We start from the raw sequence: 26,104 nt of genomic DNA on the forward strand, positions 1-26,104 counted from the left end.
TTGCCTCCCAAGAAGCGCTTGTTTAACGTCGTTAGCTTGACGTAGAATCTTGAGATCAAGTAGACAATAAAATGGCACTAACCACCTCACGGTTTGTCGTATCCCCATAGTAGTTCTTCAACCTCTGACCATTTACTTTAAATGCTTGGCCTGGATCATTCTCAAAAACCTCCACAGCTCCATGCAGAAACACAGTTTTGATTATGAAAGGCCCGGACCATCTCAACTTCAATTTTCCAGGAAAAAGTCGGAGACGAGAGTTAAACAATAGAACTTGCTATCCCGACACAAATAAATTGAGCACTAGACCTCTATCGTGCCACCTCGTGACTTTCTCTTTGTACATTTTGTTGTTTTCATACGCTTGGAGCCGAAATTCGTCGAGTTCATGCAATTGAAGCATTCTCTTTTTACCAGCTGCATCCAAATCAAGGTTCAACTTCTTCAAAGCCCAATATGCCTTATGCTCGAGCTCCATAGGTAAATGACACCCCTTACCATAAACCAACTGAAACGGTGACATACCCAGTGGAGTCTTGTATGTTGTTCTATACGCCCAAACAGCCTCATCAAGCTTCAAAAACCAATCCTTCCTTGATGGACACACAACTTTCTCTAAGATACGCTTGATTTCTCTGTTAGGCACCTCTGCTTGACCATTAGTCTGCGGATGGTAGGCTGTTACAATGCGATGATTCACATTATACCTTTGCATCATGGCAGTGTATTTGCGATTACAAAAATGTGATCCCTCATCACTGATTATGACTCTCGGAGTCCCAAATCTTGTGAATATCTTCTTATGCAGAAAATTAAGCACCATCTTTGCATCATTTGTCGGTAGAGCCTTGACTTCCACCCATTTCGACACATAATCGACTTCCAACAAGATATACTGATTATTGCAAGATGAGACAAATGGCCCCATGAAGTCTATTCCTCAAACATCAGGCATAAATGACTTAGACCTCTATTGTGCCACCTCTTGACTTTCTCTTTGTACATTTTGTTATTTTCATACGCTTGAAGCCGAAATTCGTTGAGTTCATGTAATTGAAGCATTATCTTTTTACCAACTGCATCCAAATCAAGGTTCAACTTCTTCAAAGCCCAATATGCCTTATGCTCGAGCTCCACAGGCAAATGATACCCCTTACCATAAACCAACTGAAATGGCGACATACCCAGTGGAGTCTTGTATGCTGTTCTATACGCCCAAACAGCCTCATCAAGCTTCAAAGACCAATCCTTCCTTGATGGACACACAACTTTCTCTAGAATACGCATGATTTCTCTGTTAGACACCTCTGCTTGACCATTAGTCTGCGGATGGTAGGCTGTTGCAATGCGATGATTCACATTATACCTTTGCATCATGGCAGTGAATTTGCGATTACAAAAATGCGATCCCTCATCACTGATTATGACTCTCGGAGTCCCAAATCTTGTGAATATCTGCTTATGCATAAAATTAAGCACCACCTTCGCATCATTTGTCAGTAGAGCCTTGACTTCCATCTATTTCGACACATAATCGACTGCCAGCAAGATATACTGATTATTGCAAGATGAGACAAATGGCCCCATGAAGTCTATTCCCCAAACATCAAAAACTTCAACCTCGAGAAGCACATTAAGAGGCATCTCATCCCTCTTAGACATATTACCCACACGCTGGCATCGATCATACTTCAAAACAAATTGATGTGCATTCTTAAACAATTTAGGCTAGAAGAATCCCGCTTGAAGGACACGAGCTGCTGTCTTCTCTCCACCGTAGTGGCCTCCATAAATAGTTGAATGGCAGTCTCGCAAGATCCCTCCCGTTTCGTGGTACGGAATACATCTCCTAATGATTTGGTCAGCTCCTTGCCTAAACAGATATGGTTCATCCCACATATACCACTTCACCTCATGAAGAAACTTCTTCATTTGAGCATACGACAAGTCGGGAGGCATGATATTACTCACAAGGTAGTTCACAATGTCTGCAAACCACGGTTCTTCCTCTTGCACTCCAAACAACTGCTCATCAAGAAAAGACTCATTTATCAATGTCTTATCCAGTGGAGTTTCACTTGGATCTTCTAAACGAGAGAGATGATCAGCGACTTGATTCTCATTACCTTTCATGTCCTTGATCTCCAATTCAAATTCCTGAAGCAAAAGAACCCATATGATCAATCTAGGCTTCGAGTCCTTCGAGACGAGATATCGAATTGTAGCGTGATCAGTGAAAACTGTCACCTTCGTCCCAAGTAAATAAGATTGAAATTTCTCAAAACCGTAGACAATAGCCAGAAGTTCTTTCTCAGTAGTAATATAATTCAGTTGAGCACCATTTAGGGTCTTACCAGTATAGTAGACCATATGAAATATGTTGTTCTTTCTCTGCCCAAGAACTGCTCCAACTGTGTAGTCACTTGCATCGCACATCATTTCAAAAGGTTCATTCCAGTCAGGTGCAGTTATGATAGGTGCCGTGATTAAAATCTTCTTTAAGAACTCAAAAGTAGCTAGGCACTCATCATCAAACTTGAACGGAACATCTTTCTCTAGCAGATTGCACAAAGGTTTAGAAATTTTTGAGAAGTCCTTGATGAACCACCTATAAAAGCCCGCATGACCAAGAAAGCTGCGAACTCCTTTAACAGAAATCGACGGAGGAAGATTTTCGATGACCCCCACCTTGGCTTTTTCCACCTTAAGACACTTACTAGAGACCTTGTGACCAAGAATAATGCCCTATCCCACCATAAAGTGACATATTTCCCAATTGAGAACCAGATTGGTCTCAACACACCTTTTGAGAACGTCGCCAAGATTCTGCAAGCACTCATCAAATGAATCGCCAAACACAGAGAAATCATCCATGAACACCTCCACATTCTAACCAATCATATCAGAAAAGATAACCATCATGCATCTCTGAAATGTGGCAAGTGCACCACACAGACCAAAAGAAACTCGTCTGAAGGCGAATGTACCAAATTGACAAGTGAAGGTGGTTTTTCTCCTGATCTTCCGGAGCAATGCAAATCTGATTATAGCCTGAATAGCCATCCAGAAGACAGTAGTACTCATGCCCATCCAATCTGTCAAGCATCTGATCAATAAACGGAAGAGGAAAGTGATCCTTTCTCATGGCCTTGTTCAGCTTCCTGTAGTCCATGCAAACTATCCACCCCGTGACTGTTCGAGTAGGAATAAGCTCATTCTTCTCATTAGCAACAACGTTGATACCACCTTTCTTTGGAACACACTGAATTGGCTCACCCAAGAACTGTCAGAAATGGGATAGATGATCCCTGCATCCAGCCACTTAAGAATTTCCTTCTTCACAACTTCTTTCATGATAGGATTTAGCCTCCTTTGCTGCTCAACGGTAGTCTTGCTACCTTCCTCTAGCAGAATTTTATGCATGAAATAGGAAGGGTTGATTCCCTTGATATTTTATATCGTCCATCCAATTGTCGATTTGAACTCTCTCAGAATTCTTAAGAGTTTTTCCTCATCACTACCTGAAAGGTTAGATGCAATAATAACAGGTAACGTAGATTCCTTACCCAAAAAAACATACCGTAAGTGTTCAGGTAATGGTTTAAGCTCAAGTGTAGGAGCTTCCTCAATAGATGGCTTGAGGCGCTTGGGAGATTTGTTCAGCTCCTCCATTTCAAGAGATTCAAAAGGCATATCCATCTTCCTTTTTCCAGGGAGAAGCATTCAGATATTGTAACTGCTCATCACCTTCATCATCTTCGTTATCTGAATTCCCTAACAAGGCTTTTTCTAAGGTGTCAAACCTTAGCGATTGATCAAGTTCTGAAGTAACCACAGAATCGACCAACTCCACCTTTAAGCACTCCTCATTTTCTGTAGGGAATTTCATTGCATTAAACACATTAAAAGTTATATCCTGATCCAACACTCTCATGGTAAGCTCACCCTTCTGCACATCTATCAAGGTTCGGTCAGTCGCCAAGAAAGGTCTTCCCAAGATTATGGGAATCTTCTTATCCTCCTCAAAATCAAGAATTACAAAATCAGCAGGAAAGATGAGTTTATCCATCTTGACCAAAACATCATCAATAATACCTCATGGATAAGTAATAGAACGATCGGCCAACGGCAACGTCATATAGTAAACTTTGGATCAGGTAAGTCCAACTTCTTGAAGATTGACAAAGGCATCAGATTGATGCTAGCTCCCAAGTCACACAAGCATTTGTCGAATGACACATTTCCAATGGTGCAAGGAATGGTGAAGCTTTCGGGATCTTTAAGCTTCAGAGGCAACTTCTGTTGCAGCACATCACTGCATTCCTCCGTGAGAGCAACGGTCTCTAAGTCATCAAGCTTCACTTTCCGAGAGAGTATACCTTTCATAAACTTTGCATAACTAGGAATTTGTTCAAGAGCTTCAGCGAAAGGTATGTTGATGTGAAGTTTCTTGAACACCTCCAAAAACTTCTCAAACTGCTTATCCAGTTTTTTCTTCTGTAGCCTCTTAGGAAAGGGAGGTGGAAGATAGATCTATTTCTCCCCTGTATTACCCTCAGGAGGAGTGTGTTGAACAGTAGTCTTCCTTAGCTCTACTTTAGCTTCCTTCTACACTTCTTCCTCAGCTACAGCTTCTTCATCCGTCACTTGAGAGTGTTTGGGATTTGTAACCTTCCTAGACCTCAATGTAATTGTATTTACCTGTTCCTTAGCTTCCCTCTTTCCTGGTACTTCAGTGTCACTAGGAAGTGTACCAGGCTGACAATTTAACAAGGCATTGGAAATTTGTCCAATTTGATTTTCCAAGGTTTTGATAGAAACCGCTTAGCTTTTGCACATGAGCCTCAACTCCTCCAATTCAGATTTTTCATTAGACTGTTGCAGCTGGAGTTGTTGCCTTGGCGCATATTACGGCTGTTGAAAACCAGGGGGGTTGTACTGCTTTGCTGGATACTGTTGATAATGCTGCTGAACTGCATTCTGAGTGTTGCTCCAGCTAAAGTTAGGATGATTGCGGTTATTAGGATGATAGGTGGCTGGCACAGGTTGCTGCGACCTCTGAAAGTTGCTCACGAACTGAGCTAATTCACTAGAGATAGCACACTGATCAGTCTCATGGGCACCAGCACAAAGCTCACAGACACTAGTGATCTGATTAACTCCATAATTAGCCAAGGAATCCACCTTCATCGTCAACGCCTTAAGTTGAGCAGATATAATAGTAGCTGCATCTAGCTCCAGAATTCCAGCTACCTTGTCCTGAGGTAGTCTCTAAGAAGGATTCTGGTATTCATTAGCAGCCATCAGTTCAAACAATTCATAAGCTTCATCATAGCTTTTAGCCCACAAGGCTCCTCCTGATGCTGCATCAAGCATGGGTCTAGAAGTAGCACCCAATCCATTATAGAAGTAAATGATCATCCAGTCGGGCATCTCATGGTGAGGACACTTCCTAAGCATCTCCTTGTATCGCTCCCAAGCCTCACATAAAGACTCTCCAGACTACTGCGCAAATTGAGTAAGAGCGTTCCTGATTGTAGCAGTCTTTGCCATCAAAAAGAATTTAGTAAGAAACTTCGAGCCAAATCTTCCCATTTAGTGATAGAGCCTGATGGTAAAGAATGTAACCAACTCTTAGCTTTATCCCTCAAAGAGAATGGGAAGAGCCTTAGTTTTACTGCATCTTCATATACTCCATTGAACTTGAAGGTGTCGCAGATCTCGATGAAATCTCTGATGTGATGTTGGGATCTTCAATAGGAGAACCCCCAAACTGAACTGAATTATGTATCATCTGAATTGTACTAGCCTTGATTTCAAAAGTGTTAGCCGCGATGGCTGACAATGCTAGACTGAATATCATCGATCTTTGGTTGAGAATAGTCCATCAAAGCCTTTGGATTCGCTTCTAGTTCACCCATTACAACAAGAACTTTATCTTCTTTTTCAACTAAGATTTCTCCTTCAACTTTCTCCTCTATAAGAACTTCTTCGAAAAATTCCTTAGCCACTACTACTTCTTCCTCAGCTTTATCCAGTGTTCTCTTACGAGACCGAGAACGCGTATGCATACACGCTCGCTAGAGTACCTGAAACAAATCAAGGAATAAATAAGTAACAATGTCTGAGTCATTGAACTTTAACGACTAATGATGACAAACACATAAACTAAAAATTAACATCGATGTCCCGGGCAGCGGCGCCAAAAACTTGTTATTCGCTAAGCACGCGCTAATAATTCACGCAAGTATATGTGATTCAAGTAATATAGAATAAATTCTAGTTTGTTCCCACAGGGACTGGTTTTGGTTAATTTCAATCAATGTATCTATGCAACACTAGTATGGTTATTATCCAATGCTAAGACGAATAACAATTTGAGGTGATTTATACTAAATTAACTAAAATATTATACTAAAGAACTTAACTAAGAGATTAAAAAGGTTTGAATAATATATAACACCAACATGGGATTTTAACTTCATTAAATACTTCATTCAATAGCCTTTTCCTTCTTAACCTTAGCATGTAATGGTGATGACACTAATCAGATAACACGAAACTGATAAATGCCAACTTTCGTTGTACGCATACCATATTACTAGACATCCACAAAAGAGATAGACGCTGAATAGACGCTAATTATATTGAGACCCTATATGTCTATAGAATTTGACAACATAACGGTTTAATGCACAAGTTATCTTTTGCAATTACATAGGGCAAGTAAGATGGTTAAAATTACCTACGAATCATGCATATCTCATACATGAACCTATGCTAGCATGGCAAGTTCAATACCTTAAATTCACTTTCGCTTCATTAAAGATAACACATTATCTTATAAGTTCACGATGCTCAGAAGACGATTAAGAACGACCAATACTAGGTTATCATACAATCACCACACACTAAAGTATCGAAACGAATTAACTAAAGAAATCCATAAATAAATCCGTTAGAACTCTACGATAACGATTAGCCCATAATCAGACTCATCATCAACGTAGGTTCCGATAAAAGCATGGTATAATAAACGTAGTATTTATAAAACAATTAATAAACCGCGCACTTCATCAGCGCGGGCGCGCTGACATTCTGCTTCTCTGGCGCGGCCGCGCGCTAACACAGCGCGGGCGCGCCGGTCTTCTGGAAAAACTGAAATTGCCTTATTTTCTTGCTGCAATGAGTTGGTCTTCACGAGCCTTTATTCCTTGGACACCATCCTAACACCACGTTAGCATCAAATCAATGCTAATTCACCTGAATTCTGGATTAATGCCTGAAAGCAAAAATACTGGAAAATACATTAAAACACCAACAACTTGAGTACAAATTCACCAATTCAGAGCTTAATGGAGCATTATAAAGTGTCATAAATGTCACTTAACACCCAACAAGGAGCTTTAGATGCCAACTTTAAGTTTTCATTGGCCGACACCCATCTGAAAAGTATACACAAGTTATAATAGTGGGAAGGCAAGTATGTCAATGTAAAAATAAACAACATGAAGAAGAATTTGACCCATAATATCAGGCGATGAAGATTACAACTAGGATCCAAAGGAGGATCAAGAGTGTGATGATAATGATAAGTATCCCCGATGGAGACCCTGATTCTCCCACGAGAAAGAACAGTAGAGAACCGAAGTTAACCTAGTGTGCAAGTTTTAATGCTCCAAGAAGCCGCAAATTGATGAAAATTAAGAAAGATGAAGATTGTCAATGGCCGATGCCATTGCGCACCAACCCTTAAAAGAGGAACAAGAATTTATATCCAAGATTTCATGAAGATGACGTCGATGATTGCCGTCAGTTAAGGAATACAATTGAGTTATGAATCCAAGGAGGGATACTGAACATGTTCACCAAGATGGTGAAGAAAGTAATAGAATAAAAGATTATAAAGAATAAGAAGGGAGATTAAGATACTCCAGGGAAACACGCAGCCCCGAGGGCCGGTTATTGATATGGTCTTTGAAGAATTAATAGCCGCTTGGACTACAAGAAATTCAAGGAAGTTTTATGCTCGAGGAGTCATACATATAATTGGCAAAGAACCAAAACATGCAAGGTTGAAGTTGATGTAGCCTTTAATAATTTAGATATTGAATTGGTGGTGTCCCTCCTAGACGGCCCGCAGGTCATAATACCTATGATAGATTGTTTTTGAAGTTAAAAGATTCTGGGTAAATATTGGTGCCTATGTGGATATCTTATTCCACGATGTGTTCTTGAAGGTGGGGTAATGCCGATTCCCAATTCACACCTTCTGACAAGAAGATTCACAAATTCAATGAAGTCAAATTCAAGGTGGAAGGGCCGATTCAATTGCCCATGATTATGATAGAAGACCCCTGAGAGGCCACACAAATGCCGAAATTCCACATAGAATGATATTCTTGGACAGACTGGACTACATGCCTTTAAGACCATAGCCTTTAATTATCACGTCAAGATCAAATTTTTCTACATGAAATAAAGTTGTAAAAGAAAAAGGAGACCGTAGAATGGCTAAAAGATGTTATGTAGTCGCGTTAAGGGCCAAAAAAATAGGGGGCAAGTCCTCTCAATAGAATGCATGAAAGTTCGAGATACCAATGAGTCATAAGGAAGGCCAACATAGAATTTGATTTTTATCACTTTGTAACCTGAAAAACTAGATAGGATCACTACGGTGGAGCTTCGATCCAAGAACCCTTTGAGGGGTAGATTAATTATTCTCTGACAAAAGAATATCGTTGTATTTGCATGGACAGCGGCTGATATGCCCGGGATTGGTCCTGAGTTGATTACACGCATACCCAACATCGATCCGAATGGGAAGACGGTGAAGCAAGAGAAGTGGAACTTTACCCTTGATAGGTAAACAACCATAAAACGAAAAGTTGGTAATAAGGAAGACATTCTTAAGGTACCACTCTTCACTAACTTCATGATATAATGTATCTTTTTATTGATTTTGTCTTGAGAATGTAGATAACAAAAGTTAAAAAACTATTGAAAGACCATGAGAGTTTATGATATAGTATAATTAAGAGCCTTCACAAGGCAGAATATGTAGAACACCTCTGAGAGGCATTTGAAGTGTTGAGGCACCACAAGATGATGTTAAATCCTACAAGGTGTGCCTTTGAGGTAAGACCTGAAAAACTTTCGGGTCTCATAATCTTAGTAAGGGAAATCAAGGCCAATCTTGATAAGATTCAAGCTACGCATGACATGGAACCCCCATGTTTCATAAAGGATATGTAGAAATTAACGGAAAAGTATGACCTTGGGAAGGTTGAACTCTGAATGCAGTGACAAGTGTTTATCTTCCTACGTGATATTGAAAAAGGTAAAGGACTTAATATGGACTGATAGAAGACAATCAGTATTTGAGAAATTGAGGAAGCAAAAGAACGCAACACCACAACTGGTAATGCCAAAACCTAGAGAAGTATGAATCTATGCATCGTAATCTTGGTACGCATATAGGAGTTGTCCCTTTGAGGAAAGATATAAAGGTTTAGAAACCTATTTACTATGAGAAGCGAAGTTTTGTGTGACAAAATCTAGTATTGAGAAGTTCGCGTTAGTCAAGACTACGACACGAGGAAATTATCCATGTAATATTGGGTGTCCCGGATTAGATATTGAAAAACTAGCCCTCGAGAGGCATAATGAGTCTAGTGGAAGATTGATTAAGTGGATACATGAGCCTGGTGAATTTGGTATAAACCCTGTACAATGACTAAGATTCAAGCCTTGGTTGACTTCGTGGTTGAATGTATCATTAACAACCAAGAAGTCGGGGGGCAGGAAGAGATACCCATGATTTCAAAGAAACATGTAAACAAGGAAGAGAGAGGATACTCAAGTACTATTTGGATCTTCATTCAAAACAAAAGGAAGTAGGTGCAAAGTCCTGATTGTAAACAAGGAAGAGAGAGGATACTCAAGTACTATTTGGATCTTCATTCAAAACAAAAGGAAGTAGGTGCAAAGTCCTGGCGGATTAATGATAAAGTATGCCTTCACATTAAATTTCTCAAACGAAGAACGAAGAAGATGAATACGAGCCCTCTATGGCCAGACTTGGCTTAGCTAGAACTCAGAGGTCAAGAACCTCAAAATCTATGGAGACTTAGTGTTGATTTCTCAAGAAAGTGGAAATTCGAAATAAAGTATGAGATAACAAAAAATATGAGAGGCATGTGAAGTCGTGACTCGGTTCAATGAATGATACATAAATTACATCCTAATGGAGGAAAGCATGAAGGATGATGTCCTAGTTGTAAACTGTTGAGTAAATTTTATGAAGACTCGCCTAGAAACTAGTGGTTGCCCAAGGCATTGGATGCATTAAGATCATTGGAAAAATGCCGAGGTACACTCTGATTAAGGGGATGTTACATAGAAAATTTTTTGTGGTTCCATACTTGGAATACCTGGGACCCCAAGAAGCGGAACTAACCTCAAAGGAAGTTCATCCATGAGCAGCACCCGGGGGCAGAACTGGCACTAAAAAAAATTACCTGTTGGAATTCTATTGGCTAAAGATGATGGTTGATGCCAAATATTATAAAAAGAAAGTATACTTGATGTCGGAAGCACGCACATGTTGTAAGGACAACTTATAAGATATTGATTTTAACCAATTCCCATGTCTCATTTACAATGTATTAGATTGATACTATTGATACATTCCCATAGCTAGTGCCCAAAGGTAGACCCTGACACGAAGAGGATTGAGGCTAAAACCCTTAGTTATATAACCAACATTCAAGTGACATAATTCCCATAGAATAGTGTGATATAAAAGTATGAACTCCCACGAATCCAGTGATAGGTGATAGAAGACAGTACAACATCAATGATGTGAGAAGAGCGATAGTATATCCTGCTCCACAACTATTTCTCACCCCTAAACAAAAGGTCAAGCCGAGGTAAGAAGTCGAGTATTCCTAGATGGACTGAAAGAGGGACGAATACTCGAGAAATGATTAGGAAGACGATCTACTACACATATAAAGGGTGTATCATGCCGCTTGCAAAGAAAAGATAGGAGTTATTCCATTCTTACTGGCTGATAAAGCTGAAGTTATGATGCCATTATGAATCACTCAAACAACTTCAAGGGTTGAGGTCTGTGAGCCCGAGAAGAACGAGGAAGGCATGACCACATACTTTATATTTGCTGAAGCTAACACCTTGTTGAGCATCTAAAACAAGTTTTGATAACTATAATGTAAGAATACAAGAAAGATTTCTTCGATAGAGAGACTTAGTCCTCGGAAAGAACAAGGCGTCATGAGTTGGGCAGAAAGGAAAGGCAATACCTATTTTCGAAGAATTATCCCTAGACATAAACATATTTGGGACAAGGATCACACAAACTTAGAAACACTTTGAGAAAATAAGTTACTCAGACTCGACATACCTTAAACCTCAAGGTCTAATCTAGTTGAGAACCTAAGTCGGACAACTCACCTGGTTGGACTAACTAAAAATAAGGCTCGTAGAGGCCACGTTAATTGAAGGCTCGTATAGGCCACTTTCCGTCCAAATTGAGGGATCAAGGAACGTAAGAAAAAAATGAAGATGCCATCATGAGTTAGAGCTCGTAATAAGCTTTGATTCGGTATATTATATGCTTAAATCAGAATAATGAGCAAAATGTTATGGCTGTTAAAAGGCTTGTAGCCCGTAATTCAGGATTCTTAATCTAAAGGGCTAGGATTCCTGGTATACGGGGTCAGGATTCCTGGTCGAAACTCAATTCGAACAGAGTGTTAAAATCACCCATAATTCGACGAGAGTTCTCGTCGAAAGAGGGTTGTATCCTGATCGAAAATCAAATCGACTAAAGTGTTGAAATCACCCATAATCTGACGAGAATCCTCATCGAATTCTGGTCGAAATTCTACCAAGAATTCACGTCAAAAAAGTGTACAGATTCCTGGTCTAGATGGTGCGAATTCCTGGTCTATACGGGTTAGAATACCTCAATCATGTTCCATAAGACCCCTCTACAAAAAATATATTTATTATTTAAGTAATAAATATAAGGAAGAAAAATATTATTAGAGATAATAATATCAAAATTCGGGTCTAATTTTATCAAATTAAAATTTTATCTGGGTTGGACACTCCTGATTTTGGGGGCAATATTATTCAAAAAAATTGAATAATTAAATATTATTATTTATAAATAATATTTAAAAAAAAAGATGAAAAAAATACCCAAAGGAATAAAAATATTCCTAAAATATTAGGAAAAATTTAAAAAAATACCCGGAGGTACAGAATTTTTTTAAAATATTAGGAAAAATTACAAAAAATATCCGGAGGTACGAAAAAATTCCTGAAATATTAGGAAAATTATGATAAATACCCGGAGGTATAAAATAATTTCTAAAATATTAGAAAAAAATGTGAAAAATACCCGTAGGTACGGAAAAATTTCTAAAATATTATGAAAAACACAAAAAATACCCGGAGGTACGGAAAAATTCCTAAAATATTAGAAAAAATCATGAAAAATACTAGAAGTTGCGAAAAAAATTCTAAAATATTAGAAAAAATTACAAAAATACCTGAAGGTAAGGAAAAATTTCTAAAAATTCAAGAAAAATACCCGTGAGTACAGAGAAGATTCTAGAAATTTAGGAAACATATCTATGAGTACTGAAAATTTCTAAAAAATAGGAAAAATAGATGGGAGTATTAGATAATCCCCGAAAATTAAGGGAAAATACCAGAAAATTTCTAAAAATGGGAATAGGTAAGAGAATGAGTTTGGAAAATTATGCAAATTTCAGAAAATATCCTGAAACCTCGGATAAGGCAAATCGTTGTAAATGTGTAGGTCACTCCACACTTTATGCTAAAAATGATATCCCTGATAGGGTAAGGGGTAACTTAACTTCTACGAAACATCGAGTGTGTTTCCCAGAAGTTGGGGGCAAATGATAAGGAATAAAAATAAACCTAATTGCGAAATTAATGTCGCATTTAATTAGACTTGATTTGGTCAATGGGAGAAACCCAATTAATGAGAACTAAAATCCTAATTATTTATTAATTTCGTAATTATTAAGGGTACTAATTAAACAGCCCAATAAATGTGTTCAAATAAGTAACTACTTCTACAAGAAGTAACCTCCAAGCAACCTAAATTCAGAAGGAAAATAATTCCTACTTTCTAGGACTCCAAAGTCCAATCAGAGGTGGAGTTTTGCCCATCAAGTCACCCAATTTTACCATAATTCCTAGACTTTCAACGTCTATATAAAGGGTCCTACCCCTTCAACTTCAGCAGAACGTTTTGGGACAAGAGCTCCACACATCACAAAGCCGCGAAGGCATCCTACAAGCCACAAGGCCATTACATGACGTTTTAGACTTAGTCCTTGAAGGACATGAAAGTCACTACGTCCTTGGTGAGCTCTCGCTGCCATAGCCTGAGGGCAAGCATCACCGAGGCAAGAACTACGTTTTGGCTTGATCCTTGGCATACGCCAAGGTACGTAGGCATCTTGTAAGGGCAGATTCAAGGCACGAAACACAAGCGCGACCATTAAAATTCTAAGTTTATCAAACCCCAACATTAAATACGCATAATAACTAAATCCATATTTTTTATTCATAACAATACTTATTATCACAAATAAATGTTATAATAAAAATGCATCTCTAAATTTACTTATTTTGTCAGCAAATTCTACTAATAAGTAATCAATTATAAATAATAAAATAACAATAATTTCAAAATATTCCTTGTTTCGCACGGATCCGAAGTTATTAATAATTCTAAACAATGTAGATTATTAGGGGTGTACTCCATTAGGATTTTTAAGATTTTTTTTGGGATTTTCAAAAAAATTATGAGTATTCAACTTAGATGGTAAAAAATCCTTTTAAATCTGGTATTCAATCTGCATCGTAAAATTTATTTAGAATATAAATAAATTAACCAATCCAATAAATATATTTATACTCCATATAAGATAATTTATTTGATTGGTTAATAAATAATATAAATATAAATATATAGTATGATGAATTAATTGTAAAAACAAAGAAACGAACATAAAAAATTTCTCTCGTCTCCCGCTCTGTGTCTACCTTTGAGGCCAGAAAGGGGGTGCTGACGATTAAGGTCGTTCATCCTAAATCTCTTCCCCGCCTCTCTTCCCCTCCGTCGCCCAACGTATTCTACTTTCTTGTTTATGTTCATTTCTTATACATGCATCTTTCTTTCTTTATAAACATGTTCAATGTTGATACAATGCTATATATGTTGTAGTTCGAATATCATGAATTAAAATACAAATGATGGTACATGTTTGTGTTGTCTTTTTGAATATTTTGTGATAATGCAATGCAATTCTTTAGCTATGTAGGGGCTAACATTTTGTAATAATGAGCAAATGTGTGCTGCCAAATATTTTAAAAATGTTTATGTGTATGTTCATCCTGAATAAATATTTTTCTTGTTCCCCGCTCGAACCTTCAACCCAATTGGGATATCCACTATGTTACAATGTCGGGGATGACGATGTAAGAAATGTTTTAACAATGTTTTACGTATGCTCGAATATGGTAATGATTACAGAATAATGTATTTTGTTGTAATAATGAGGAAATTTGATCTTTTTGCATTATTTTGTTTCCTTTGATATACCTACTGATCACTAGTTTATGTTACAAACATGAATTCTTGCAGATTTTGAAGAAAAAGATAAGTAGATACCGTATGTCTCTTATTGAGAATTAAGGGTTGGTGTAATAAGCATCTCCATTTCTCTAACAATGCTCAATTACACATAGACATTTTGTTGTAGCTAATCATCGTTCTTTGACAACTGTAATGAGCTGGAATCTCTTGCGGTGAAACAGTTTGTTACTCTCTTCTTTGAGCTAGTTTGACTCGCATGAGGTGTTTAGCTAAAAAGTTTAAGATTTTAAACATTGTTTAAGGATGGAAAACTCTGGTTATAGTTCAGACTCACCTCCTTCTGAAACTTACACTGGTAATTCTAGCCCAGGAAACGCTTTTCTATTTACTGCTTCCAGTTTTTTTCGTTCCCCTATGTCCTCGTTTTTGGAATACTCCGGTGTGCTGCACAATTACCCACATTATAATTCGATTAATGCACCCTCTCCTCGCCTAGATGATTCAATTTCGGGGGTGTCTACACCACAAAACAATGCAAACAACAGTAGCAATGGGGAAGTTTCTATTAGGATTATTAGTGCAGGTGATCAGCAAGAGGAGAACTACACGCTTCAAAGTGCTTTGCCTTCTCCTATCAATCACCATGTCGCGTCTACAACAGCATCCAGTACCATTGATCAAGAACCAGAGCATTCAATTCCAAGAACAGCTTCTGTTGTTTCTTTGCCATCAGCTGCTTTAAATATTCATACAAATTCTACGACTGATTTGTTAACAACTGAGGGTGATCCTGTGAACGCAAGTCCTAATGCACAACCCACTGATGCTACAGGCAATAATCAGAACACAGATTCTTCTTACCAGAGATATGATATACATCAAGCTGCAAGGTTGATTGAGCAAGTCCTTCCGTTCTCTTTGCTTTTGTTACTTGTTTTCATTCGCCAGCATTTGGAAGGTATTGTTTTCTTAAAGACATGCTATTCCAAATTTCCCAGAATTTCCTTACAATTTTTTAATTTTGCTCACGCCTGTCTTATTTAAACTTGCATTATGTTAAAGATACCCCATAGACAGAGAGACACGTATTCAAAGAGATAAGATCCAAGAATAGCTTTGATCTGTATTTTTGTCGAATCATAAACTATAACCTTAGAGTAGTTTGAATTTGATACGAGTCGTTATGTCTGAGTGTAGTGTTTTTTTAGATCCTACCTTCACTTTTTATCCAACTTTTTTGTTAGTTCTTTGTTCAATTTTCACTCTCTTTTGCAATGGTGGTTGTTGCTGTTATTAAGTTCTTTTGCTCAGTTCCCATGTTTTAGTTATGGCTAGGTTTGTTTCTTTGTCTTGTTTACAGTCCCTTCTACTACAAATGGAGGCTTTAATCAATGAATTAACTTTCAAAAAAAAAAGTTTGACTCCCTTTTCTTCAAAGGTATTTAGGTAGAACCTGTAGTGCTTGAGTAGTTGAGTTGATTACAGAAAGCTATTAGTACTGCTCTTTGTTCTGTTTTCTTATTTATATTTTAAACACAGAGCTTACACTTATGTGGGCTTGTTTCCTGTTATGTTGAAGTGCTTCGTAGATTTTGACTTACTCATTTCCTCCCTGCCCGACACCCTTAAAGGCTCTGCTTGCTGCAGGAAATGCTACAGTTACTAGTGTCATTAAGTGATTACATCAATGCCTAATGTTGATATTGAATCATTTCTTTCTTTAAGATGGTGGTTCCTTGACCTGCTATAGCTAGTCTTGTGATTTGGCTTCGTAGTTCCTGTTTAAACCAATTCATAATGTCAATGCCATTTTGTTGCCATATATATTCTCAGAATTACACCATTGAGTTTCACATGTTTCCTCCACCAATAAGTCTTCACAACTAAAAATTTATTTGTTGCATATATACATAATTGTTTTAATAATCTATTGGTTTCAGTATTATTAAAATTTCTCGCAGGCTTCCTTCTTACAATCTGGGTCGCGGCCTTTATGTTCAAGTCCAATGATATTCTACGAAAGCAAACAGCTCTAAAGGTCTGATTCTTTTCTGTGTTTCTTCACATGTAGAGCAAGTTTGTTTAGATAACCTTAATGTGAACAATCTTAGATTTAACTACTGTCTGCAGGGAGAGAGGAAATATTCAACTTTATCTGGCATCTCTTTTCTGTTCGCTCTACATGTGATACTCGTATATTGGTGGTATTGGACTGACCTTTCGTATTCGTTAGTCATGATTCCCCCCAAAGCTATACCGCCCTTTTGGCATGCTATTTTTATCATCATGGTGAATGGTAAGTTCTTGTTATTATATATATCACCATAGGGATCTGGATTTGTGATCATTTTGTAGTAAAGAAGTATATATAAGTCTATAAGTAGAAAATTCGTTCATATGATCCAAATAGAATGGATGCAATGTTTGCTGTGTCAACTAAGAGGCATTTGTTTTCTACACGTAGAACATGTTTTCATTGTCTCCTTATCCATGTTATCTTTGTGAAACAATAAAGTTTGAACAGTTATTTCCAAGATTTTCTGAAAGGTAAACTTTCTTTTATTAGATTTCGCTACACTCAGCATCTGTACATGAAATGAAATTGTAGAAATAAGTAGGTTCCTTTCGGCTAGATAGATGAAATGGAGGAATGGAATGAAGCTTAAACTATTTTTCTCGATTGTAGCTCAGGATATTCGTTCAATGTTCTTTCCATTCCATCTATCTGAATTCAATTTTTAAATGTTCTCCCATTCATATTTTTCAGAGAACTTGTAGTTATCACAGAATTTTGCAATCCATTATACCCTTCAACCTACCTTATCCATACTTCTCTTCCCCTTCATATGTTTTTAGCCTTTTTCCATTCCATTTTCCGCAAGCAGTTGGTATCTTTTCTGAAGTATATATTACATTTGAAGAAAACCTAATTTTATACTGCATATTGTGCTATCTAATCAAAATAGAGTAATCTGAGCTGTTTGAAATGTATAAAACTTGTATTTCTATTGTTTGCGTTTTTGTCTACTGAATTTACACATCTGAGACATGTTAACAAAATCATGGAAATTTCTTAGTATCTCTTACACAGTGTATAGAAGTAGAACTATATTATGCTTACTACACATTCTTTTTAATTTCTTCTGTTTTCTCCAACTGACAGGAGAAAGAACGCGTTGTGTATGTTGATATGAGTAACCTTATTATTTGCCACTCCATGTATTATGATAATCTGTTTTGTTTCAGATGCATTGGTTCGTCAGGCATCAATGATTCTTAAGTGTAGTATATTGATGTACTACAAAAATAGCAGGGGTAGAATGTACCGTAAGCAGGTGAGCCAATGTACACTAAAAACAAAGGACCTAAAAATATTTATGTTAGTATCACCACATAATAAAAAAAATTGTGAAAGAACTTCATACAAGATATTAACTCTTTGCAGATTATATTTCTTTTCTAATTGTAAATGTTTTTCAAGGGGCAAATGTTAACTTTAGTCGAGTATGTTGTACTGCTATACCGTGCTTTCCTTCCGGCTCCAGTTTGGTATCGTTTCTTTTCGAACAATGAATATGGAAGCCTCTTTTCATCTCTAATTGCGGGGCTGTACTTGACTTTTAAGCTCATATCTATCGTTGAGAAGGTATGATTCTCTATGTGTTTGATGTATTAAGTGATCTTTGTTTTCTTATATATTGTTCCTGGTTTAATTATATCTAGTATGTAAAAGTAACAAACTGGGAAACTAATGTTAAGTTCTTTGGGTTTCCCTCAGGTTCAATATCTCTTTGCTTCTTTAAAGGCTATGCTTCGCACAGAGATTCAGTATGGAACTTATGCTACATCGGAGCAGGTGCACTACTGTCTTTTGTCATATAAGACCACTTATGTTATGTTCCAAAAATCAGTTTTTAATTCACTATTAATGATACAGAAAGCCTCTATAGAGTTTCAATGTGCTGGTGGTTGATAATTAGAGCCAAAAACACCATACTACAAAGCAGTTTTTCATTTCAATTCTTACAAGATTAGTACACATGACTTCGGACCAAGTTTAGAACCCTATTACATTATTCTCATTGGCCCTGTAGTGTTTTCCTAATCCTAGCAAGTATTCAAAGGCGAGAATCAAACGAATGGGTCACAGGGGCTAGGTCTTGGCCATCAGGCTACTTCCTCCTTTTCATGAGGTTGTTCCTGTGTGTTTTAAACCATGACTTTTATCCATCTCATTTGCCCCAATTAGATATACTGCTATGGATGTTTTTCCTGCAAACAGGTTAATGAAGTTTTTATAAAGCTTTGTGTATGAATTAAGTTTCTTGAACTTAGGTTGCACCATTGCCATTAATAAACGTTTAATAGCTAAAAGTTTTTTTACTTGCACGTCGTGCACTTATTGTAGTGTATATTAACAGAACTTGGAGTATAAAATATGGTATTCAGATAAGTGGAGAAAAAAAAAGTAGTAATGTGTTTCTTGACGACAATGTCTATTGATCCTAACTTGTGTACATTGTTGAGGTACCTTTAATGGGATTATTATGACTAATTGAAGCCTATATGCCATCACTAAACACAGGTCAGTGCAGCTGGAGATTTGTGTGCTATTTGCCAGGAAAAGATGAATGCCCCAGTCTTGCTACGTTGTAACCACATCTTTTGCGAAGACTGTGTGTCCGAGTGGTTAGTTTTAAAGCTTTTTACCTGTGTTTAGATCTCTATTATGTGCACCTTAATTAGTTGAAGTGGTCTAAATAAAAATTGTAAACTGCTGTAATGGCCAGATCCCCTAATGACGGATTGTTTCCTGTTCCAGGTTTGAGAGAGAAAGAACGTGCCCGCTATGCAGGGCTTTAGTGAAATCTTCAGAACTTAGATCGTTTGCTGATGGATCCACGAGTCTATTCTTTCAACTATCCTGAAATTCCAAAACTGAGAAACAATTTCCATATAAGGACTGCCTCTGAATCTAACTTCTCTTGAGCATCTCATTATGTAGTAGCTTGAAGTGATGCACAGATTTTGTTTAGTTTAAAAAATAGCAAACTGTAGATGCTTCGTATGATGCAGTATAATTGTGCTATATGTAAATGTTCTTCCTTGTATCTCTTATGATGAAAAGGTTAAGTGTGTGTATATAACTATACAAAAATTCATTCGTTTCTATAAAAAAATTATGTTCATTTTGACTTCACCATTGGGTGCCTTGTGCTTGAGATTTACTTCATTATCTTCTGATTAAGACACTGAAATTTCTCGAGCTAAATGAGAATCGAAGCCAGAACCTAGGACGACAAGTGATAAATCTTTATCACTAGGCTATAACATCGCTCTCTGGGTGAAAATGAACATACTTCAAAAAAAGATAAGAAAAGAATGCACATCTGAATTAGACTACACAGAGATGGTGATAAGCTCATTCACCACTCTCGGCTGATTAAGCTCATTGTAAATTTACAACTCAACTATAGATGGGGTTACACGGGCTGAGTTTGTAGTCGTACCATAGCGAGATGTATGTACGTTAATAATTTGATTAGCCTCGAAATATTTAACTGAGTCGTTTTTCAATAAATAGGAGCTCATTAAAAGTAATGGTTTGCTAGAAAAACTCAGTTCCTCTCAATTTGATAAAGAAATACTAATTCGAGCTCGACAAGATACTGTTGGTTTACGTCCCTGATTGAGAGTGTGTTTTGAAACAGATGTCTCCAAGTGACAAATCAGTGTAGGTTGATGTGAAGTGTTTGAATACTGTAATTCAAGTGGCATGGAACTGGACCTCTTTTTTTCTCATATAATTGACACACAAGGTTAACAAAAAAACATGCTCACAATAGCACACGTCATCCCCAAAAGAAAAACTAAACTATATATAACTTGTTATGCTACAAAGAAAGGAAAAATGAAAGATAACTAAAATGAGGCAGACAGAGAATTTGGTGGTTATTTTGCAGTTTCCGGGGAGGAAACCGGACTAGTGGAATCTGGTGGGGCTTCATTCTCTACAATGTCTGCTAATGCTTGCAACTGAAAAGGACCATAAGAGCTTTTATTTGAAACTGAAGAGCTTCTAGATGGTGGCTTCTCAGGTGTTGGGGATCGAAACCGTGTTGGGGAAACTGAAGGCCTCCTGGATATGCTAGGTATGGGGTAAACCTCTGTATCCTCTTCGATTCCTTCATCCAGATACACAAAATCCTGCATTGTGAGTTGGTGATATTCAACAACTTCCTTCAAGAAGCGATTCTCACGCGCAAAAACTGAATTCTCATGGGCCAAACGAGCCTTTTCTGCCAAAAGTGTCTCAAGTTGAAGCCGAATCTGGGGTTCACAACGTAAACCATTTTCAATATTGTTTATAAGCCTATAAGATATCATCTAAAAGCTCGTATGACAAGCAAGTCTAATCATGCAAGATTCATGTTGTATGTTGCAGTGACAGTGAGGTACCCTGTCTTGTACTATAAATAACATTCATAAACGTACATACCATGTCATCATCTGCAGGATGATCACCCTTGTCATAAGCCTCTCTTAGCATTTTATTTTCTTCTTCTAGTTGAGCACACCGTTGCTTTGAGAAAGCTAGATCTTCTTTGGTAGTTTTCAGCTCCCGAAGAAGTAGTTTTGCCTTTGCAGCTGTCGCCATCGCCACCTATTAACCAAAAAAATTGTATTATTGCTTTCTCCTAGCAAGGAGAAATAATCAGGTGATGCGCAAGATGACTACCAGTTGAGTTGACATAAGGACGTGATCTATCCTAAAGTACGGATTCTTGTCATGCTCTCAATTCTTATCACTACAAGGAAAAAAAAAACTAACAATCCATCTAATGGCTTCCCTCAGAATCTAAGCACTAGTATTATATATAAATCCGGCCAGTACATTTAGGTGAAATTGCTACTGCAAGACATCACAAATTATACTGCTGATGTGATCCTTTTACTTTTTTTGTCAGGAATTTGTTCCTTTAACTTTGGTTACAATAATGTTGAGCTCTAAATTATTAAGGTAAAAAGCATCATTTTACAGTAAATAGTCTTACATCGCGAGATGCCTTGAGTTGAGTTTGTTGGTTTGACTGCAACCGTGGTTGTGCGGAGTTTATTAGTGGTTCCTGCCCTGAAATACGTACGCCAGACGCCTGACTATGTTCCACTGGACTTGTTCCTTTTCTTATAATTTGCATACTCCGTGATTCTTGAAGAATATCTGAAGTCTTGTTGTTCACCATACTTCGGCCTTCCTGGAAAGAAAGACATGTTCAAGATTGTTTATGTTTCTCGACTCCAGAAACTATTTGTAGGTTGCTTCCACATCATTGAAAGAACAAAAAAAATATGACAGAGACACTGATAACTAACAGCCTAACTAGATAATTGCTCAGTCTAAATTCTTAGTTCAAATGTTTACCTCCAGGGCATTTCCAGTGGTGCCGCTAATCTGATTAAAAGAAGATGAGAGGGCATCTAAGCCTTTCCGGAGACTAGGACTGTCCACTGGCCTCGACCTCTCATTTGATTGACGTGAGTGATAATGCTGATATCCAGAAAGGGGCATTTAGAAAAGAGAAAGACACTAACAAAAAAACTATACACAATAATGAATGAATCTAACGAGCATGGCCACTACATACAGATTGCGTGGACAGACAAAACAGTACTCCAGAATACACAAATGATTTTCAACATTTTTAGCGAAAAAAAAAATTCAATCCACGCTGAGAAACACTGGACAAAAGCATTCACCTGGTCATTTGTAAAGTAAGTGGAGTTATATGCCAGCGGACTAGTCCTCGTATATTGTTTAGGACTGCTATCTTCATCAATAACTGATTTAGCTGTTCTTGCTAGAACATTCCAGAACCCTCCTGCTTGATCATTTGTTGTTTTTAATGATCTGTAATCATACGTAGGCCCCTATCATGTACAAATCAGAAGACAAACAAGTGATTAAAACATCTTCTCAACTAAGAAAAAGTTTAACTGGTTGAAAGTTTATATGCTTTGGAAGCGAGTGATCATAATTAACACTCTTGTCTCTGCTCATTCTATCCATAAACATGTATTCTTTGCTGTTTTCTTGATAGAAATCAATTACAGAAATATAAATACTCACGCGGATGCCTCTCAGGAATCCTTTTTTATTTATTTCCTTTAACATGCCATTCATTCTAACCACAGGAAGCATGAGATTCTATGTGTCTGGCATCCTTTTTGCCAGTTCCTGCATTTCTTCATCTATTTCCTTAAACATTTCATTCATTCTAACCGGACCGAGCATGAGATTCTACGTGCTTGATTGTCGAATTACTTTCTTTTAAAATTGTAATATTAAAAAATTTATGCCAATCAGATACATGCAAAATAATTGAGGACAGAAGAATAGTACTTGAGGCGATCGAGGAGAAAAAGAAGAGTCACAACGAGCAGCTCTGATGGCCTGAGCAGCGAGAGACGAAGACGAAGAAGAAGCCGAGGTGGGATCATCATCATCATCATCATCTTCCTTATATGACCTCCTCGTAATTATTTGCCTTCTTCTAAAAGCCATTAAAATATTTCCCTACTATTAATATAATTATCCGATAAATATTACGTTGACGACCACCAGCACCACCCCCACCACCATCAAGAATAACAACAGCAGTTGGCCGCAAAGTATCACCACGGGAATGTAGCAAACAAAAAGGGGGTAGAAAAGAAGAATGAATAACAGAGATGGAGATTGATGTTTGTGAATGAATTATTTGATGTTTGTGAATGAATTATATTTTTTGCCCAATATTATTCCCCCTTTTTTATGTTATGATGAATGGAGAAACATCACATGCACACGCACGTAAAATGCCAGGGAAATAACTGTCCCTCCCCTGCCTCTCTTCCCGCATACATCGCTAGTATTGTTTCCATGTTTCTTTGTCACTAACAACATTTTATCATTACGTAAAAAAAAAACATTTTATCATAGTTTTATCTTTTGAAACTAATATTATACCATAAGAAAAAAGTTATACGAATACCACATTTTTATGGGAGATCTCCTATATTCTGCAATCAAAATACTATCAAATATATTATTTTCTGAACTATATTTTACGAATATCACTAATTTATTAAAATTATTGAATATCATTTAAGTTTAATAAGTATAATGTGTATGTTCTACAAACTAAACATGTTTCGTAAAATAAAACATTTTGTGATATTTAACATGCAGTACATGTATGATTTTCAAGATTTTTAATAAAATAATGATCTTTGTAGAACATAATTCGCAAAATAATACGTTTTGCAATGTTTTTATGCAAGATTTTAGTTGCACAACATAAGTGGTCTCCGTGATCTCCAACAAAAACGTGGTCTCCATAGAACTTGACTCCATATTATAGTTATTTATTTACCGTGCTAAATGCTAAGAGCAAGTCCAATTCATACCTATATTTAGTCTTATAACTATAATATAAGATTAAAATCATAAAATTTAATTGCAATGCATAGATATACATGAATGAATACTTAGTCTTTAATAACCTTTATTAATAAGCGAAAAGTGGTACTTTGTTTTCACTTATTTTTTGGTTCCATCATCTTTTGATTTCACTTTTAATGATTCATGTTATAACTCTAAGTGTATTAATTTATCCCTTTTGATTTCTATATGTACTATTTTAACCCGTTTTTTAAATTTTATAAGACATACTTTTTTATTATTTTTATAGGTTTGAATCCTACTTTTAATTATATTTTAAAATAAATAGGTTCATAAATTGTGTAGCGACTGAGAATTTTATGATGTAATTAAATGAACGAAGTATAGTTTTGTGCTATAATTATGGTTTATGTGAATTAATAAAAGGATAAATGATTTTGTGGTTAATTGTCATTGTATAATAGTAACTAGAAACGTAAAATAACTTGTTCCGGTTTGATGAGTCAGCTAAGGGATTAAGTTGTGTCGTCGGGTCGTCAAGTTGAACGGAACCCGTATTAAGAAGGGATTAAAGTGTTTAAGAGTGCGAATGTGAAATGTATTTGATGATCTTGTGTGTTTGCATGTTATTTGATGTATGCGTGTTCAAATATGAGATTTGTGGAATTTTTAAATGTTTTTAAAAGGATTTATAAGGATTTTATTGATCTTTAAACATTTTTATAAAATTATAGGAGTGTGATCGAGGTGCAAGATTTATTTTATTATCTCTATAATAGTCCAAGGGACTTTTTAAAAGTGATAATCAGAATTATTTTAATGTTCTGATATTTTTAATGATTTTATGGAGTTTGTTTTTAATATTTGGGATTTATTTGTAAAAATCTATAATAAATGATCTATTCGCCCGAAATTTTATATCAAAATATGGGAGAAGAGCTAATTTCATGCTCTTTATTTTAAAAATAGAATTTCTGATATTTCCTAATCTTATAGAAATGATTTATATTTTACAAAATGATGTATGTGTTAAACAAAAGAAAAGAAAAACAAAAATTCAGAAATTGATTGCATTTTACCAAAATGCCCCTGCCATTTTGGCTATATAAACACACCCCTCTCTTTTCTTTTTCTCTCTTCTTCACCCGGCCTCTCTCTTCTTTCTCTTCTCTCTCACTGTCGAGCTTATCTCTCTCTCTCTCTCTCTCTCTCTCTCTCTCTCTCTCTCTCTCTCTCTCTCTCTCTCTCTCTTTCGGTATACTCTCTCTCTTCGATCTCTCTCTCATCTCTCAACCATTTTTAATTTCGAACCCATAGTTATGAAGGGTTTTGCTTCCTTTATACATATATGTGGATGTATGTTGCTATATTTGAGTTTTTGGACAACCCCAAATTGGGTTATTTGGTTCTTTGGTTCGGTTTTAGTGAAAACAAAAGGGGGATTTAATTTCTTATAGTCTTTGATGATGATTCTGTGATTGTATGCTTGGTTGTAGAGATAAAATCGATTTATGGTAGAGTTTAGGTTGGAAACCCCGAAGCAGGGCACCACCGTGCTTGGCCACCGTCGGCGGTGAACCTTCGGTGAGCCGACGGGGACGATGATGTACATGAGTCTGACAATATATATATATATATATATATACTTTTGTTTTTAAACTTGTTTTCTTTCATGCATGTTGATGTTTAGTTCGAAAACCGAGTTTAGTTTCGTTTTTGTAAAGTAAATGGTTCGAATCGTTGTTGATCATTCGTTTTTAGTTTAAATCAAACCCGGTTCATGTTTTTAAACTTACGTATTAATTTTTGCTAGTTGCATGTTGTTTTGGTTGGAAAAACCAAATGATACTTAGTTTTTTAAAAGAAAATAGTTTGAGTTATTTGGTTAATTTGATATGATTCACAAGTTTGATTTAGATGGTGTTTGTAAATTCGATTTCGTGATTGTTGTTAACTTGATTGGATGATTCTAGACTAGTGTTGCATGCATGTGCTTG

General features: G+C 36.7%; 2 protein-coding genes and 1 non-coding gene across 4 annotated transcripts; 2 read left to right on the top strand and 1 right to left on the bottom strand.

The window, feature by feature from the left end:
* Positions 1 to 5,431: 5,431 nt before the first annotated feature.
* LOC141694612 (small nucleolar RNA R71) lies at positions 5,432 to 5,538 on the top strand. Its single transcript, XR_012563901.1, has one exon. It is a non-coding gene; the product is annotated as a small nucleolar RNA R71 (small nucleolar RNA).
* An 8,531-nt stretch (positions 5,539 to 14,069) lies between these two features.
* On the top strand, positions 14,070 to 19,865 carry LOC141693007 (uncharacterized). 2 transcript variants are annotated; one of them, XM_074497988.1, is made up of 9 exons: positions 14,070 to 14,197; positions 14,714 to 15,623; positions 16,627 to 16,703; positions 16,796 to 16,961; positions 17,912 to 18,000; positions 18,147 to 18,311; positions 18,444 to 18,521; positions 19,251 to 19,354; positions 19,488 to 19,865. In XM_074497988.1, the coding sequence occupies exons 2-9, from the start codon at positions 14,969 to 14,971 to the stop codon at positions 19,591 to 19,593; spliced, it is 1,440 nt and encodes a 479-aa protein (XP_074354089.1). In that variant the 5' UTR covers positions 14,070 to 14,197; positions 14,714 to 14,968; the 3' UTR covers positions 19,594 to 19,865. The 2 variants fall into 2 exon arrangements, with proteins under 2 accessions (XP_074354089.1, XP_074354090.1); XM_074497989.1 differs by having other exon boundaries at positions 14,079 to 14,146.
* A 522-nt stretch (positions 19,866 to 20,387) lies between these two features.
* Positions 20,388 to 23,450, bottom strand: LOC141693397 (uncharacterized). Its single transcript, XM_074498491.1, has 6 exons — positions 23,067 to 23,450; positions 22,424 to 22,594; positions 22,089 to 22,214; positions 21,721 to 21,921; positions 21,165 to 21,329; positions 20,388 to 20,995 (listed from the first exon to the last, which is right to left on the bottom strand). Exons 1-6 carry the CDS (start codon positions 23,226 to 23,228, stop codon positions 20,618 to 20,620), a joined length of 1,203 nt encoding a protein of 400 aa, XP_074354592.1. The 5' UTR covers positions 23,229 to 23,450; the 3' UTR covers positions 20,388 to 20,617.
* Between the last annotated feature and the right edge of the window lie 2,654 nt (positions 23,451 to 26,104).

The sequence above is a fragment of the Apium graveolens genome, chromosome 10, assembly GCF_009905375.1.
Source record: "Apium graveolens cultivar Ventura chromosome 10, ASM990537v1, whole genome shotgun sequence".
Lineage (NCBI taxonomy): Eukaryota > Viridiplantae > Streptophyta > Magnoliopsida > Apiales > Apiaceae > Apium > Apium graveolens.